This window comes from Misgurnus anguillicaudatus, chromosome 2 (genome assembly GCF_027580225.2).
Source record: "Misgurnus anguillicaudatus chromosome 2, ASM2758022v2, whole genome shotgun sequence".
NCBI classification, from domain to species: domain Eukaryota; kingdom Metazoa; phylum Chordata; class Actinopteri; order Cypriniformes; family Cobitidae; genus Misgurnus; species Misgurnus anguillicaudatus.
In genome coordinates this window covers 24,451,132-24,468,319 of record NC_073338.2, presented here as the reverse complement: position 1 = coordinate 24,468,319, position 17,188 = coordinate 24,451,132, and the positions used below count along the sequence as shown (strand labels likewise).

General features: G+C 36.9%; 2 protein-coding genes and 1 long non-coding RNA gene across 6 annotated transcripts in view; 2 read left to right on the top strand and 1 right to left on the bottom strand.

Moving 5' to 3' along the window:
- The window catches only part of LOC129442165 (cadherin-18), a 187,397-nt gene that overhangs the window by 16,489 nt on the left and 153,720 nt on the right, over positions 1 to 17,188 (top strand). The gene's annotated exons all lie outside the window — the stretch shown is intronic.
- On the bottom strand, positions 3,587 to 5,391 carry LOC129427298 (uncharacterized). Its single transcript, XR_012372906.1, has 2 exons — positions 5,250 to 5,391; positions 3,587 to 4,201 (listed from the first exon to the last, which is right to left on the bottom strand). It is a non-coding gene; the product is annotated as an uncharacterized lncRNA (long non-coding RNA).
- On the top strand, positions 5,674 to 16,004 carry LOC129455173 (uncharacterized). 4 transcript variants are annotated; one of them, XR_012372901.1, is made up of 9 exons: positions 5,674 to 5,811; positions 6,713 to 6,745; positions 9,435 to 9,631; positions 10,519 to 11,564; positions 11,653 to 11,722; positions 11,993 to 12,167; positions 12,885 to 13,050; positions 14,802 to 14,929; positions 15,451 to 16,004. XR_012372901.1 is itself a non-coding variant. In XM_073875197.1 (8 exons), exons 3-7 carry the CDS (start codon positions 9,445 to 9,447, stop codon positions 13,042 to 13,044), a joined length of 1,638 nt encoding a protein of 545 aa, XP_073731298.1. In that variant the 5' UTR covers positions 5,674 to 5,811; positions 6,713 to 6,745; positions 9,435 to 9,444; the 3' UTR covers positions 13,045 to 13,050; positions 15,456 to 16,004. The 4 variants fall into 4 exon arrangements, 3 of the variants coding, with proteins under 3 accessions (XP_073731298.1, XP_073731285.1, XP_073731287.1); XM_073875197.1 differs by lacking the exon at positions 14,802 to 14,929 and having other exon boundaries at positions 15,456 to 16,004; XM_073875184.1 differs by lacking the exon at positions 14,802 to 14,929.

Genomic DNA, 17,188 nt, shown 5'->3' with positions numbered 1-17,188 from the left:
GAAGTGACCTTATTGACTGAATGGGGGAAGTTGTACGCTTTCACATAAACCAAACTTGAATGGGAAATCCCCAAGGAACAGGTAGCAAAACAAAGTTTGTAGGTGCGTTTCTGACCCATTTTGAACCCATTTTACTACATCCACTTACAATAATAAAGTTTTGATATATTTACGGTAGGAAATTTAAAAAAAATATCTTAATTGTACATTATATTTTCTGTACATAATATACTAATGATTGTTGGCATAAAATAAACATTGATAATAAAATAATTAGTAACTAGTAATTAATTGCTTTTTTGAGTAACTTACCCAACACTGGCTAAAGGCCACGTAATTTTTTCATCAAAATCCTCTAAGTGCACAGAAGCTAAATTGAACAAAACAACAGCGGATAAAATGACAGTGGATCACATTCAAACTTGTGCCCCTTGTGAGTACTTGGACCTGAATGCAACCAGTCATATGGATCATAGTGCCCCCTAATGTATGGTTTAGTTTCTTTGTTTATTACATTCTGACTTTCATCATTTGCAATGTTCCTAGTTCTAGTCTTGTCCAAACAAGTGTTATTTTTAAGACAAAAATCTTGCATGCCGTGTTTTGCAGTAAAAGACAGTCAAAATTGTTAAATACCAATGAAATGAGTAAAGTGACGTTTGTGAAAATAAGGCATTTTAATTACTAACTCATTACCTTTACATTGCCATTAAAGTAAAATGACTGAACCTAAACTTAAGAGTATGATAAAGATGCTCATTTACAAAAAATGCATCTGAACTCTCCATTTGTTTATTATTTATACTGTAAATAATTTACATCAGTTTTCCTAAAAACTCACAATGGATTCAAAGACAACGATTGTGGAGACACCGTGACCTGGTAAATTTGCTCACATACTTGAAGCCTACACTGTAACAAAAATCTGTAGTTTTCACAGCATTATTACTGTAAAATGAGCAAATGCTTACTGTAGAATCTGTATACAGCATGTTGCTGTATATCTGCAAGGCATTATGGGTTTTTTTCAACGGCGGGTAAATTCTACAGTAAAATTATTTTTCCTGTGAATCACAATACAGCATTTTATAGAGGATTTTTTTGCCAAGGAATACAATATTCAACACTTTCATCTGAATTTTTACTTCAGAAAGGTAACTTTGCTAATTTATTTCCAAAATTTACTCTTGTAAAGTCCCCTGTTTGTTCAACTTTAGGAGTGCACTGAGAGAGAGAATTGGAATTGTGTATGTGATCTCTGTTGGTGCAGATATGTCACATAATATGATCACTTTTTTTCTTGTCAGCTAACGTTGTTACCGCTTGCGCGTGAGGCAGTGCATTCCGACCAGACGCATTAAGGCGTTAAGTGATTTACATGTTTTAAGTCAATGCAAAGCTACGAATAGACAGCCTGCGGCGCGGTAAGCGCGGATTGAGCGTTTCGAGCGTTGACTCGCGAATGGCGCTGCGCAAATTGAGCTCTTCGAGCATTGACGCTGATTCGTGGGAAACGCTCGAGTTGAAAGAAATTACCTTATGTAAGAAGTTATGTCTATACTGGATATTTACAGATCATGTGAACCCATCTTTGTATGATCTTTTCAAGTTAAATAAAAAAAAATTAATACAGAGATAGTATGTTAAAAGGGCAGATGTCATATACTGTCTCAAAATGGCACGGTTGGGTACACTTAGATGTTCTTAAGATAATCTTAAGAAGTACTAAAGTAGATTTTTTTATATTTAGAACAGAATAGTGTGTGAAAATAGAGCACTTTAAGTGCAATAAGAACATTTTCATCTGGAAAGTACATTAAAAGCAATAGTAAAGAGTTGTAATCCCGCAGTTTTCAACTGTGATTGGACAAATGTAAAAATTGGGCTAGTTTTCATTCCTTTTTGGGCGGGTTGTCATTGGGCTGGAAATTTTTCTTGGACCTGGCAACCCTGGGTCCCTGGCGGAGGCAGAAATGCAAGACGACAATGGAGATCGATCGTCGTGAGACATCTTCGTACATTTTACAGAAACAGGAAATAAAACGTGGGAAGAAAGCGAGTGAGGAGGTCGAACAATCTGGTAAGTTTATTCAAATTTGAGCTATGCATGTAAGCAATGTCCTAATAACTCAATAGGCAGAAAAGCCGTTCCCCAATATTACCGTTTCTTGGACACAAAGTGTAGTTTTAAGATGAGTTCAGTCGAGAATATATATGTTTAATATTCAAATATGCAGTCAATTAGTAAAGATAGCGCCTATTTGAACGTCTGCTTTGAAAGAATCGGGCATGAGATCCAGAGGTAGCAGGCGGACGTCAGTGTTCTCCTTCCCCACTGACCACAGCCTGAACTGGGCTACATTCCTGAGAGGAATTCCCTGGCTCTGATGTAGGCCTATCTGTGTGTTGACGGTAAAACATGAGATTTTATTGGTTTTGGGTTGATCAAACCAGTAGTATTTTGTCTCATGAATGTATTACTTATTTATTTTATTCATATTTAGTCTTTTTTAAATAAATAATTAAACTATTTATACCGTAGTATACATTATTAATTTTCCATATATTACCGTTTCTTGGACACAAAGTGTAGTTTTAAGATTAGTTCAGTCGAGAATATATATGTATAATATTCAAATATGCAGTCAATTAGTAAAGATAGCGCCTATTTGAACGTTTGCTTTGAAAGAATCGGGCATGAGATCCAGAGGTAGCAGGCGGACGTCAGTGTTCTCCTTCCCCACTGACCACAGCCTGAACTGGGCTACATTCCTGAGAGGAATTCCCTGGCTCTGATGTAGGCCTATCTGTGTGTTGACGGTAAAACATGAGATTTTATTGGTTTTGGGTTGATCAAACCAGTAGTATTTTGTCTCATGAATGTATTATTTATTTTATTCATATTTAGTCTTTTTTAAATAAATAATTAAACTATTTATACCGTAGTATACACTATTAATTTTCCATATATTACCGTTTCTTGGACACAAAGTGTAGTTTAAAGATGAGTTCAGTCGAGAATATATATGTATAATATTCAAATATGCAGTCAATTAGTAAAGATAGCGCCTATTTGAACGTTTGCTTTGAAAGATTCGGGCATGAGATCCAGAGGTAGCAGGTGGACGTCAGTGTTCTCCTTCCCCACTGACCACAGCCTGAACTGGGCTACATCCGTGACAGGAATTCCCTGGCTCTGATATAGGCCTATCTGTGTTTGACGGTAAACATAAGATTTTATTGGTTTTGGGTTGATCAAACCAGTAGTATTATGGCCAAGTGAAGCAACACAACAGGGCATATATGTTGTTATTTTTATGATGAAAAGTCAAAATTAGTTTTAAATGAAAATTAATTTCTCTCTGACTGGTGTAATGTGCCATGTGTATAATGTTGTATTAATATTTCATATTGTCATTACAGACCCGGCTGGTTCTTTTGATGGCAGTGAGCCTGTGTCCCCTCTTAACCTGCTGCTGCTTCCCCTGCCAGCCCATCAACATCTGCAGCTGTCCCCTCAGGTAATAATGACCATGTTTACATGCATATTATATTTACAGTAAGCACTCATAGCCTTACACAACACTGACAGTTTGTGAATAAGTTTAATCCTTTTCTGCCTTCTCATTGTACAAAATGTTTTATCATTTGATACAGCGCCACCGAGATGAAGAGCTCAGAGAAGGCCAAGATAGCAGCCATCGGTGGTGAAGCGGCAGCCTCCTAGAAGCACTCCGGACCAGTCCTGTAGCTCCAGCACCGCCTCCACGCTCAGAGGATGAGCTCTTTCTCTTGAGCCTGGTCCCTTCCCTGCAGAGGTTGCCACCCTCAGATGAAAAAACAAAATAATTTAAAGTGAACAAATTAATTTATGAAAGCAGCACAGTTGTGCATAATGTGAAGCCTATAATGTAGTTTTAAAAAAGAGGCAGCAATCTCTGCAGGTAATGAACCAGAATTTCTCTCCTCTCCTTCACTTTGGCTCTCCCTCTTCCAAGGAAGATCCTTTCTTATTCCTGTATGTAAATAGTTGTAACGGCTTTTGTATATATTGATATATATTTGTATAAATAAACAATGACCAAAGGTTTTGGTATGTTACTTTGCGCACAACATAGTAAATCAAAGATTAGACTTTGTTTAGACACCAACACAGAAGATGGTGGCGATTGTACAGTAGGAGTCTCCAGTGGTAAGGTATCTGAAAGAGAGAAAATAAAATAAACATTGTCATTAATGCATATTGCAATTCCATATTAGCAAATATACAATTATAATAATGGTGTTTGTGATATCTTCATTTCTCTTTACTCTTTACAGTTAAACAACAACAAGCTTAATTAAATCCCCTTTACATTTATTTAACATTTGCTCTGATTTGCTTGCTACATTGCAAAAACAGACTATCATTCAATATTATAATATAGCAGTTACCTGCCCAATTAGTTTAAAGGTGCAGTGTGTAATTCTTAGAATGATCTCTTGACAGAAATGCATGATAATATACAAAACTATATTATCAGGGGTGTAAAAAGACCTTTTATAATGAACCCTTATGTTTTTATTACCCTAGAATGAGACATTTTTATCAACATACACTGAGGTCCATGTTTCTACAGAAGCCCTTAACGGACAAACTTTTTTACGAAGCTGTATCCAAAGATGACATATTTGTCTACTGGCAGCTACCGTAGCTTCTCTATGCATTTTAAAAGTGAGAGGTGAGCAGTTAACTAAAGCACTGGTTGCAATTCGCAACCTCACCACTAGATGCCACTGAAGTGTACACACTGCACCTTTAATTAGAAAATATAACTAGTTTTAACAAACATGCCTTCCTAAAAACATTACTTGTGTGCATTTTGAGACAAAACAAAGGACACTGATGCATTTTAAGATATGTCAGTGCAAGTGGTTTTTAGTTTAAACAGCTCTTAAAATGTATTTTAGTCTATGACTAGTTTAATCCCTGTCCTTAGCGATGGTTTTACTAATAATAATCCATACACTAAAATAGTATGGTTACTACACTTTTACCACAAGCACACATTAATTTCCATATGGGGAAACCGCCCCATAGTCTTCTGAACACAAAGTTATCAATACTGCACTTCAAATGACAATTAACTTTCGTCTACAACAGTTGGTTTAAGATAATCCCTGTCCGGGAAACCACCCTATTTATGTCTATGGAGGTTCTCAGTCATTAATTACTTGTAATCACACAGAATATTCAATGATTTACTGACCGGAGACCGATAAACAGGCGCTCTGCAGTCCTCGAAGGAAATCCTCCCACCGACACGGTCATCTAACTGAGGCCGGCCGGAAGTAGCGCTGCAGGCGGCCGTCAGGGCAGCTTGTGAAGGACTGGGTGAACGCTTGGGATTGTTTAAAATTCTTATGACTTGCCAATGTAATGGTCAATTAACTTAAATAAACCGGAGGACCCGAAGACTCGACAGGTGAACTAATTGATGTTTCACATGTGCGGTCCACACAAAATGAACGAATCACTCTCCGAGAAGCCTCGTTACTCTGGAGTCATACTCAAAATGAACGAATCGTTAATGAACGACCAATAGGCTTGTTCGACTTTATGCGGCCCAGCAAGAATCGACAGCCGGATGACGTCGAAGTATCGCGAGAGCGAGAGGAAATATTATTTCTTGAATCATTCTCGCGGTACTTTGACATCATCCGGCTGTCGGTGCTTGCGGCGCCGCATGAAGTCGAACACACCTAATGAGTGATCCAAGCCAGCGGCAGCCGACCATCGACACTCTCGAGCTAAAAGAAAACGCAGCTGAGGTAAGTTAAGACTTTATATATTTTTCATAGTGTCATGATGTTTCTGAATGTAAAATCGCCGAAACGAGATTGTTGAAGTGCCATTTCAACTTGTGGGAGCATGTCATGGGCTAACTTATAACGTTACTGTATTTGTCTTATTCGGCAACATTACATTTATAACGTCTTTAATTTAATTAAAGAGTAATGTTAGCATTGTGGAATGAAATTAATTTGAAACTGTGTATTTTTTGTATTTATTGACGCGGTAACGTTATCCGTTTAAAAATCTATCGTTTTTTTCTTGCGTGCTAACGTTGCTGCCTGAGGAGAATAGGACATTAAAGTTAAGCGGGCCGATTTGAAAGAAAACACAGCTAACGTTAAGTTTAGAGGTATTTGTTAGGCCAACGTTACTTAACACATTTTTCATGATTTTTCTGAACTTCATTGCAGGTCAAACTGCAAAAACTATAACGTTAGAGTGTTAATAACCTAATTTGAAGTGTCATTCCTGACTTTTGGGAGCATTGTATTAATATTTGTCTTATCTGGCGGCCGACATTACATTTATAACGTATTTTATTTGATTAAAGAGTAGCTAACGTTAGCATTGGTGGATAAAAATAATTTGAAATTGTGTAAATTTATGTGCATGACGAAATTTTGGCGCGGTAGCCGCTTGCTAAATTTGCCGCCTGAGGAATCAGATATTTAAGCGGGCCAAGTCGAATGTAAACACAGCCACAAAACTTTCGTGCAGCCACAAAAAAAAGACTGTTATTCGTGACACTAGATATAATTTAAGTATGTAGAAGTTTTATTCACAACTTGTGAAAAACATAATAATATTCTGGCTGTATTAAGATTTTTTAAGATTTTACTCATTCTTTATTTAACTTACCTTTATTTTTTCTTTCAGACTGCACGACAGAGACATCGACAATTGTTCCAGGTATAAACGTTACATGAACTGGCATGCATGATGTTTTTCAAATGCAAGCAATGTGTTTTCTCCTCAGACACAATAACCAAATATATCAAACACATTAAAGTGCACAGAAACTGTGCAAACTTTAGGTATTCATGTGGGATTTCCAAATGTCCTTGTAATTTCAAGACATTTTGTGCATTACAAACACACATGTACAGAAATCACTCAAAACCTAAACCAGCTAGATCTCAAAGGTGTGTGGATTTGAATTGTCAGGTTGAGGAATGCACTTTTAAATCTTCAAATTTTTCAAGTCTCTGTGAGCATTTATATATGCATATTAGGGATGGGGAAAAGATTGTTTGCCCTGTCAGCACTTGTCAGAAGCTCTTCAGTGTCAGATCTTCATTCACCTCACATTTAAGCAGGAAACATGCAAAAGATTTGGTAGCATGTAGGGATGGAGGTGTGAACAATGATGATGCAGCTGTGCATGATGATGCTGTTGATATGGGAAATGATGACATGAGTGAGACTGTAGAATTTCCTGAGGTTGGTAATTATTTAGGAGATGTTGAGAAAGACAGGGATGTTTTTCTAACCAATTTGGCCCTTTTTTACTTGAAAATGCAAGCAAAGATGCTTTTACCTGCTTCCACAATATCCACTCTGATAGAAGAGTTTCAAGAACTATGCACAAATGCAATGTCACAGATGTTTGTTCGACTTCGTGAAGAACTGTCAAACCTTGACATTCCTGATGAAAGGATTTGTAATATCATAGATGGATTATCAAAAGATAACTTACTAAAGCTGTATAACGAGGGCGTGTTCAGATCAGATACAACCAGAAAGACATATTTTAAGAACAATTTCTGTTATGTTGAGCCCATACAGGTTCATCTAGGTTTTGATGCTTCTGGTAAAGAGCACTTTTGCCAGTATGTCCCAGTGAAAGACACTCTAAAAGCCCTGTTGAACCTGCCATCAGTGAGAGAGCAATATAATGTATCAAAAATGCACTTGCCAGTAGATACAAATGTGCTTGAGGATGTGAGAGATGGAAAGACTTTCAAAGAAAATAGCCTTTTACAAGAGTTTCCTTCTGCAGTTTCTGTTATATTGTATCAAGATGCGTTTGAAGTAGTGAGTCCTCTTGGATCTGGCAAAAAGAAACACAAGCTATTAGCTGTGTATATGACATTGAGTGAGATATTGCCACATAACAGGTCAACCATTGACCCAATGCAATTAGTCATGCTGTGCAGGGAGTCTGATTACCAGTTTTTTGGGCAAGACAAAGTTTTTTCTTCCCTTGTAAAAGACTTAAAAGACATTGAGCAATCTGGTATTACTTTGGAGACAGGCCAGACTGTGAAGGGAGTAGTAATTGCAATTGCAGGTGACAACCTGGGGTCACATTCACTTGGAGGTTTCACTGAGAATTTCAGCAAGAGCAAAAACTTCTGTAGATACTGCCTTATAGACAGAGACAGATTTGAAAGGGAACCTACTAAGCTAGGCCCAGCAAGGACCGTAGAAAACTACAGAAGCAGTGTGGCGAAGTTGTCTTTGGGGTCTGAAAACTGTGTAGATGGAGTAAAAAAAGACTCAGTTTTCAATTCTTTACAACATTTCCATGTATGCCAACCAGGGCTTCCTCCATGTCTTGGTCATGATCTTTTTGAAGGGATTGTCTCTGTGGATCTTCAACTGTATCTTAAACACCTTGTGGCCATTGGGAAGCACTTCACATTTGTGCAGTTGAATAGGATGGTCTCTCAACTAAAGCTCAAAGGTAGTGATGCTAATAACCGACCTTGTGTGATTAGAGCTGATGGAGAGAAATTGGGAGGAAGTGCAGCACAGAACTGGTGCTTGTTACGTCTTCTCCCTATCCTTGTCGGCAAACGTATAAAGAATCCACTTGAAGATCAAGTTTGGCAGTTGTGCCTCAAATTAAGGGAGATCGTAGAACTTGTCTGTGCTCCCAAAATCCATACCAATCAGGTAGCCTATCTGAAGCTACTTGTTGAAGAATATTTGGAGTCTAGAGCAACTATTTTTTCAGACCAACCATTAAAGCCAAAACACCACTTCCTCCTTCACTATCCAGACCTTATAATTAAATTTGGCCCTCTCATTCGCCTCTGGACTCTCCGCTTCGAAAGTAAGCACACATATTTTAAGCAGTGTGCACGGAAGCTCCATAATTTCAAAAACCTATGTAGTACTTTGGCAGAAAGACACCAATTACTGCAGGCTTATTTACACTCAGGGAGCTTTTTTCCAGGCATTCTTCAAGTAGGCCAAGCAAATGAATTTGATGATCAAATGTACAATGGTGCAATTCAAAAAGCTGTTAGACTATGTGGTATTAAGAAACAAAACACAGTTGAAACAGTTTCTGCCACATACAAGGGAACTACCTACAGGAAAGGAATGGCTGTACTTCTCAATGTTAATGACAGGGGTCATGTGATTGGTAGGATTGTTGTTCTTCTGGTCAGTGAGGAGAAGGTTTATTTTGTTTGTGAAAAGTCTCAATCAGTGCCAGCCTTGGAACTTGGTGTTCACATCTTGCAGCATGAGACACAGACACATTATGTCTGTGTTAGTGTGGACACACTTGCTGATTATTACCCACTTCCAGTGTACAACTTTGATCATCGCCTTAATGTTTATGTGCTTCATCATTCTGTTTTTTCAGGTGAAGTATAATGGAAGCCACCATTAAAAGTGTCCTCTCCTACCTGGAAAACGATTCACTGGAAATGATTCTACAACACTTGTCAAGCATTGGGGTTAGGACAGCTGATGACATGGAATTCATAGAAGAAGATGATTTGAAACACCTCTTGACACCAGTGGACTGTAGGAAGCTACTGCATGCCTTTAAAAAAAGAGGTAAATTATGTGGTATTAAAATGATATTTCACCCAAAAATGAAAATTGGCATCAATTACTCACTTGTGTCGTTCCAAGGTAGTTTATTCATCTTTAGAACACAAATAATATTTTTTCTTGCTGCTCCTTCATTGAAAGTGCTTAAAACTCATAAAGCTTCATGCCTTAAAACTTAAAATAAATCTATATACTATATAGTGGGGTCTTCTGAGAAGACACAATGGCATTATTTGATTAACAGATTTTATTTTTTAGACTTTAATTCACCTTTAACATTGATTAATGAACATAGATCAATGAAAATTTGTAAACATAAGCTCATCTGTACTTAATTACTGCACGAGACCAAACCTTGTTGGTTCTTTTGCATCAACCAAGCATACTTGAGCTTCTGTTTTCCAAATTTGAGTGCTCCATGTTTGGTGATCAGTGTTTTTTTGTAAATAAAAGCCTAAATTAAATCTGTTGTACACATAAAGTGATTGTCTCTTCAGAAGACTTGAATTAAAGCACAAATTTATTTTGATACAAAAAGTTTGGGGTAATCAGACTTTCAGTGGAGGGACATATCTCACAGATTTTATTAAAAAAAAATCTTCATTTATGATCAAAGATAAAAAATAGGGGTTTGAAACAACTTGTGGGTGAGTAATGTATGACAAGAATGTTTCATTTTTGGGTCAACTAACACTTAAATAATTTTGGGTAAATAATGAAATCCATATTAAAAAGTACAATCCAAATGCATTCCCAAACCAGCACTCATAAAATGTTGACTATACACATTCATTAGATACAGCTATGTAAAAAGTTTTTGACAATATGTATATGTTTTCTGAAAAGCTTTAAATTATTGTGGTAGCTACTCCATGTTTTTTCTTTTTTAGATACACAGCACAACACTCAGCAACATGACTGTACCATGGAAACTTCTGAACCTGAAATTGTTTTGACTCTTACACCTGTGCCTTATCCTGAAACCTCACCCGATTCAGAGCTTGCATTGGAACCTTCAAGCCATGTTCCTGTGCAGAATAGCACTTGGCTATCAACATTTTCTGTGCCATGGGAGAAAACACATGAAAGTTTGAGAAGGTGTCTTGCACAGAGGAAACGGCCAAAAGCTGCAGATAGACGGCATATGGTGAGAGTCATTGCAGAAGCAATAAGACAGGTTTGCTTGAACCCTCCATTCAGGCAGTGTGCTGAATTGGCTAAGAGCATTGTAAATAAATATCCTGAGTCTTTTGAAGACCGAACAGAAGAGGGAGAACGGCTGGGCAATGGATATTACACTTTAAGCAAACAACTGAGGATAAGGATGGATTTTTTAAACAGAGACAATACCCTAACACGACTTCGAAAACCAAAACGAATGGTCCCTGCTGTGGACGAAGACCTGCCTGGACCATCAAGAAAGTGTGCCAAAACTGATAGCTACGGGTGTGTCAAATGGCAACCATCACAAATGCCTGAAGGAGAAAATAGAGAGTCTCTCTATGAGAAGAAAATAGAGCTGATGACTATTTATTCCAAGGAGGGACAAAGAGGTGCAGACCAGAAGCGAGTCAATGACCTCATGACTTTACTGTATGAGCAACAGCGTCGTGACATTAATGCAACTCCTTCACCAACCTTGTCAGAGTTACAGAAAGAGTGGCCATTCCTCTTCATGCAGAACTTTTTACTACAGCACTTCTGCACATTGACAGGAATTGAGCTAGAGTCAAGACTACGACAAGCACTTGCTGACAAGGGGAAAAGAGTGCTACAATATTTCCATTGTCAACTTTTAAAATGGAACAAGGAAGTGAAGACAGTCCTTCATGGCATTGAGAGACAGATGGAAGACATAGATCCCGGACTTGCTGCAATCTTAGTCATGATGGCTTACTTCAAAGAACAGGAAGACGCTGTTTTCCTCTTGGCTGATGCAAGTAATTTTTGTACAGTTTTGCCACACACTTTCTCTTATGAATATTGTACTTGTGATTTCTAAATGTTTTTATTTTGTGTTACAGGAAACTTCCACCCAAGCAGACGCTGAGGCCCAGATTTCCCTGCCAAGCACTCCAAGGCTCATCATGCTCGGTAAGATCCCAGCACTTGACATACACAACACATGCCACTTTTAAGGGTTACTTTACCTCTAAAGCATATTTGTATCGACTCACTGTGTGTCAACAAAGTTTTACGTCATCTTGCACTTACATTCCAAAAATCTCTAGTTGTTACTGATCCAATGGAAATACAAGGTAGTTATGTAGGGGTAGTGTTTTCAATTATTTTTGCTTATATAAAATAGTAAACCATATCTGATTGAATACTGTGCAATGTCAACTTTTATTTTATATTTTTTAGGAGAGTCCATTCTGGGGGCAAAAAAATGGATGCTTTCCATCGAGGGCAGAGTTGTCCTCCAATTGAGAGACTGTTGTGGTTTCACTTCTGCTCTGGCTGTCCTTTTTGCATCATACTATGTATTTAACATAGAATATCCTGAGGAGGCAGCCACTACATTGGAATTTATCCAGAGGTAAGTACTTATTTGTTTTTTATATATTTTTGACTAGGGATGGGAACACATATTTGAGTACTCATTTTTTAACCAACTACCCCATTATTAAAATACTTCTTAGGGGCTAATCACACCAAAAGCACTTTAAACTCTTCAAAACGCAAGGCGCGACGCACTGCCTTTTAAAAAAAAAAGAGCAGTGTGACGTGGCTTTTTATATTGCTAAGCAACTACAGAGTCAGCTGTCTTGTCAATCAAATATTAAAGCGTGAGCACTCTTTTGTTGTTAACTGTCATATTAGCAGAAACTTTAAAAAGAGGGCGCTTGCTCTGACCTTGTTTGAGGGTGAGAGGTGAACAAACATGGATTAGAGAGTGAGCGAGTGGAGTCCGGTTCTTCAAAGCAACTGTTAACTTCACTCACCACAAGGTAAGGCCAGCCTGTCCCCTCATTCAATTGGAAAATGAAAAGATGCAAATGATGTCGAGTGATTCTCCGCTCTCAGCGATCCTTCAAAAGCGCGTGCTGCGCCCAGCGGAAAAAACGCAAGGCGTTCGGTGCGCATAAACAGCGTGCAAACGCTCTCTGCCCATAGAATACCATTAAAAAAAGGTGCCTGCAATTGCCATAAACGCTTTTGGTGTGATTGGCCCCTTAAAGTGTTTATTTTTGTTTAAATAGACTGTTGTGCAATTGTTAAACATCAAGGTAATGCATAATGTTTTTATTTATAGATTCTTCGTCAGAATTAACCCAGAGCACAGCAAGTGCAATTCAAAGGTCCAGATTAGCAGACGAACTGGGAAGATGGTCCAAAAAAAAAACGAGTGCCTCAATCCACACGTGGCATCGTTCATCAGGGACTTCATCGAGTATGACTGGCAGAATAACTAATACCAGGTGAGACTTTTAATTGTTACCTTGAATAACTGTATAGTAATGCAAAGTCTGCAACACCAAAGCTCCAAAAGTATCAAAAATATTTATTGTTTAAAAACAGTGCATGGCATCAGGTTACATTTCGAGCACGAAACATAACCTGATGCCATGCACTGTTTTTAAACAATAAATATTTTTGATACTTTTGAAGCTTCGGTGTTGCCGACTTTGTATTACTATACTACTACGTTTTTTTTAGTCGAGCACCCAATTTAAATTGATGTGCGTGCTTTAGCCTGCTTATTACCTTGAATAACTGGAAACCAGTTTGGGTTGTTGAAAGTCAGGGGTGGCCCGCAGCTTGTCTATTAAAGAGATAGTTGACTTTAAGTTTTCTATTGTTGTTTCAAACCTGTATGAATTTCTTTCTTCTGCTGAACACAAAAGAGGATATTTTGAAGAATGTCGGTAATAAACAGTTAACTCTGGAGCCATTGACTTTCATAGTAGGAAAAAATGCTATGGAAATCATTGGCTCTAGTTAAATGTTTTGTTAACGACATTCTTTAAAATATCCTCTTTTGTGTTCAGCAGAAGAAAGAAATTCATACAGGTTTGAAACTACTTGAGGGTGAGTATATGATGACAGCATTTTCATTTTAAAGTGAACTATCCCTTTAGTTCCAAGCATCATAGAATACTTCTTCATTCACAAATTACAGATATTTACCATAAATTTGATCGTTGTATCACTAACTGTAAACATGCTATTGTGGCAGAAATGTGGGACATTTAGGGCTGCAACTAGCGATTTTTTTTTTTTTTAAATTTTATAATCAATTCATCTGTCGATTTATTTTTTCGAAGAAAATCATTCATTTCCAACCCCTTTATTCAAAACGGAACTAAAATCTTTAAAAAATTGCACAAACATGTTGCTCCTTGAACATACCTGAGCTGTTACAATAATAATAAAATAAAATAAAAATGGACTAACACAAAAAAATAAACATGTATGCTTTACATCTGCCAAATATATAGACTTTTTTATGATGCATTTCCCATCAAGAAGCCTCTCTTGGGATCAAAAAGATAGTATACGAGTACACTCTCAGAAGTAAATGTACAAAAGTTGTCACTGGGACAATACCCTTTCAAAAAGGTACACATTTGTAACCAAAAAGTGCATATTAGTACTTCAAAAGTACATATTGGTGTTCAAAAATACATATTTGTACCTAAATGGTACATATTAGGACCTTTTATAAAGGGTACTGCCCCAGTGACAGCTTTGTACCTTTATATTTGACTTCATGTGTTTTCTCTGATCGGATTTCTCATTTGTTAAACCTGTTCCATTTACATTTGGACACATAAATGCATCTTGTGAAAACGGAAAATGCGTCTACTCCCGCGCAAAATGCAAATACACCAGTCATTACTTCGCCTTAAAAAAATTTAAGACGATGTTTATCCAAAAAAGGCGGCACTTACTGTATGTTGGGTCGGGGACGTGCGCTTTGCTCGCCATAAGCTGGAGCGCGCAGTACAGCGCAGCAGGAGAGTGACGGCGCGATGATTTAACGTACAGGTCCATAACGGAGAAAAGCGTTCATACAACTCTCTCTCAAAGTTTGATTTCTTTGTTTAATATCAGTGGAGTTTGTCACTGGAGTTTTTTATTGGTTCTAGAAACTTTTTTACCCGCTTTCGTCGCTCCATAAAGCTTAAGCATGTTGTCTTTGTTTGTTTACCTCTTTGCCGGCTTCCAGGTGACGCGCTTACATGTGGTTTCATCTGCCTCCGCTGTCTTTTCTCCGCCCTGTCTATGAGGCGCCAAACTCTGCAAGCAACAGTGCGCGAGAGAGACCGAGTGTGTTCCCTCTGCACTTAACTGAAGGTTTTCTTTTTTTATAATTAAATATCTCTGCGTCACGCGACACAACGAATCGATTATGAAATTCGTTGCCAACTTTTTTAGTAATCGATTTTTATCAATATAATCGATTCGTTGTTGCAGCCCTAGGAATATTCATGTAAAATTTTATAAGAGTATTAATGTAGACAGTTATTAAATATTAAAGTAATGGCAAATGACAGAAACCAATACTGTCTAATAAGAGTAGAGTTGCAACTCCACAAGAATATTTACATTTTATCTTTTAAAAAATTGGTTGTTAATTTTACAGATGTTACAGTTTGTGTTAACAACAATACATTTACATTCTACATCTTTATTCAAGCTATAAAAATATCACCCCCGGGGGATGCTACTACACAAACCACCAACAGAGCATATAAAATATAAAAAATACAAAGATTTATTTAAAACATTGTGAAGTAAACTTTTATGTATATGTCATCAACACATCTGTCTTGCTTATAAACTTTTACATTAATAATTAATTTCTTCCTCTATAGAGTAGAAGAGTCCAGGCCAGGAAGTCAACTGAAAAACAATATTCAGGTTTGAAATCCTGAGATTTTTTAATTTTTAAATGTTTTTGTTATTTAACTCAAATATTTTAATAAATATTGATTGCTTTGTTCAGAATAGTGTTTTATATGTTCAGAAAAGTGTTAAAATTAAATTTCACAGAAAAATGTTAACATTGACAAAAAATGTATATGTTCAGAAAAGTGTTTAAATTAAATTAAATGTTCACAGAAAAATTTTAATATATTGATAAAAAATGTACATGTACTCAAAAGTGTTGATAAGAAATGAAATGGTTACAGAAAATTTTTAACATATTGGAAAAAATGTATATGTTCAGAAAAGGGTTTAAATGAAATTAAATGTTTACAGAAAAATGTTAACGTACTGATAAAAAATGTATATGTTCACAAAAGTGTTGAAATTAAATCTTCATAGAAAAATTGTAACATATTTAAAAAAATGTATGCTATACTACTTTTATTTTATGATTTTTTGAAATGTAAAGTGAAAAAATAAATGCCATTAATGTGACAAACAGTGTCTTCATTTTACAGTACACAAAATTAATGCAGTAATCCCTATTACAGTAGTAGTTTTGAAATACAGTACTGTGATTATTACTGTAAAAGAGTTTACAGTAATTTTAAATGTACTGTAATTACATTTACAGTAAGAATACTGTGAAATGAAATACAGCAACTTACTTGCTAATTGCTGCCAGCAAGTTACTGTATTTTTCACAGCATTCTTTTTACAGTGTACACATTCATTGACAAGAGCTTGCAAGGGAGCCGGCTACCATAGCAACAGGAAAAAGCAAGTTGCACAAATGATGCACACTCTGATGCAGTAGACGACTATCAGACTGCACACTGGTTGATCTGGATGAAAGCATGGGTCAGTATGCATGCCAAGGTCCAGCAGTCAAAAACCACTGGTCTATGACAGCCTGCACTATAGCATCTAATAACTGATGGATTTAGAGGAGAAATACTTCAAAAAATGGCACCCTGCTCAACCCAAAAAAACATTACCATGTAGCTTTAAATACTCCATATGGATTAGAGTTCAGCCCGATTAAACTCAGCGCTCAACCACACAGATAGATCTCTAAACCATCCAACCAGCACACACACAGGCACACACATATATTCCAAGCGGATGGCAAAAGGCCACAAAGCAATCTGGAACTGTATTAGAGATAAGACCTTAAAGTGTAAAGTGTACTGAAGTGTGCAATCATCCATATTTCTTTCCATGTGAAACCTTCACTGCTTTTTATTGATCACCCTGCTGTGAATGTATGGTCATCCAGGCACAGAAATGAAATCGAGGAATCTCTCTGATAGGCAGACTGCTCAGTTAAATGGTTGCTGTGTAATGGCGAGGGACCGATTTAACTTACCTGTCCTGGGTAACTGATTTATTGTTGCAAATTTCACTTTCCATCTAACAAAAGCTTATTTCAGACAACAAAAGTGTTATATTATTATATCCGACAAGATTAATCTCTTATTGAAAATGAGAAGAATCCGAAAGGTTTAATTTAGTGCGCGCACAGTGTATTCATTACAAAGTATAAATAGAGTAACAAAGAACAGATAACAGTTATGTAAAAACCTTTTCATACAAAGCAAAAACAATGTGAATAGCAAAACGAAAGACAGCTTGTTAGCTTATTTGTTTGTATTAGCCTTTTTATTTACCAATGTACAGTCA

Coding starts and splice junctions, on each gene's coding strand:
- LOC129455173 (XM_073875197.1), top strand. CDS start 9,445: ATGGAAGCCACCATTAAAAGTGTCCTCTCCTACCTGGAAAACGATTCA. Junction 9,632..10,518: donor GCATGCCTTTAAAAAAAGAG/GTAAATTATGTG, acceptor TTTCTTTTTTAG/ATACACAGCACAACACTCAG. Junction 12,168..12,884: donor ACATTGGAATTTATCCAGAG/GTAAGTACTTAT, acceptor TTTTATTTATAG/ATTCTTCGTCAGAATTAACC.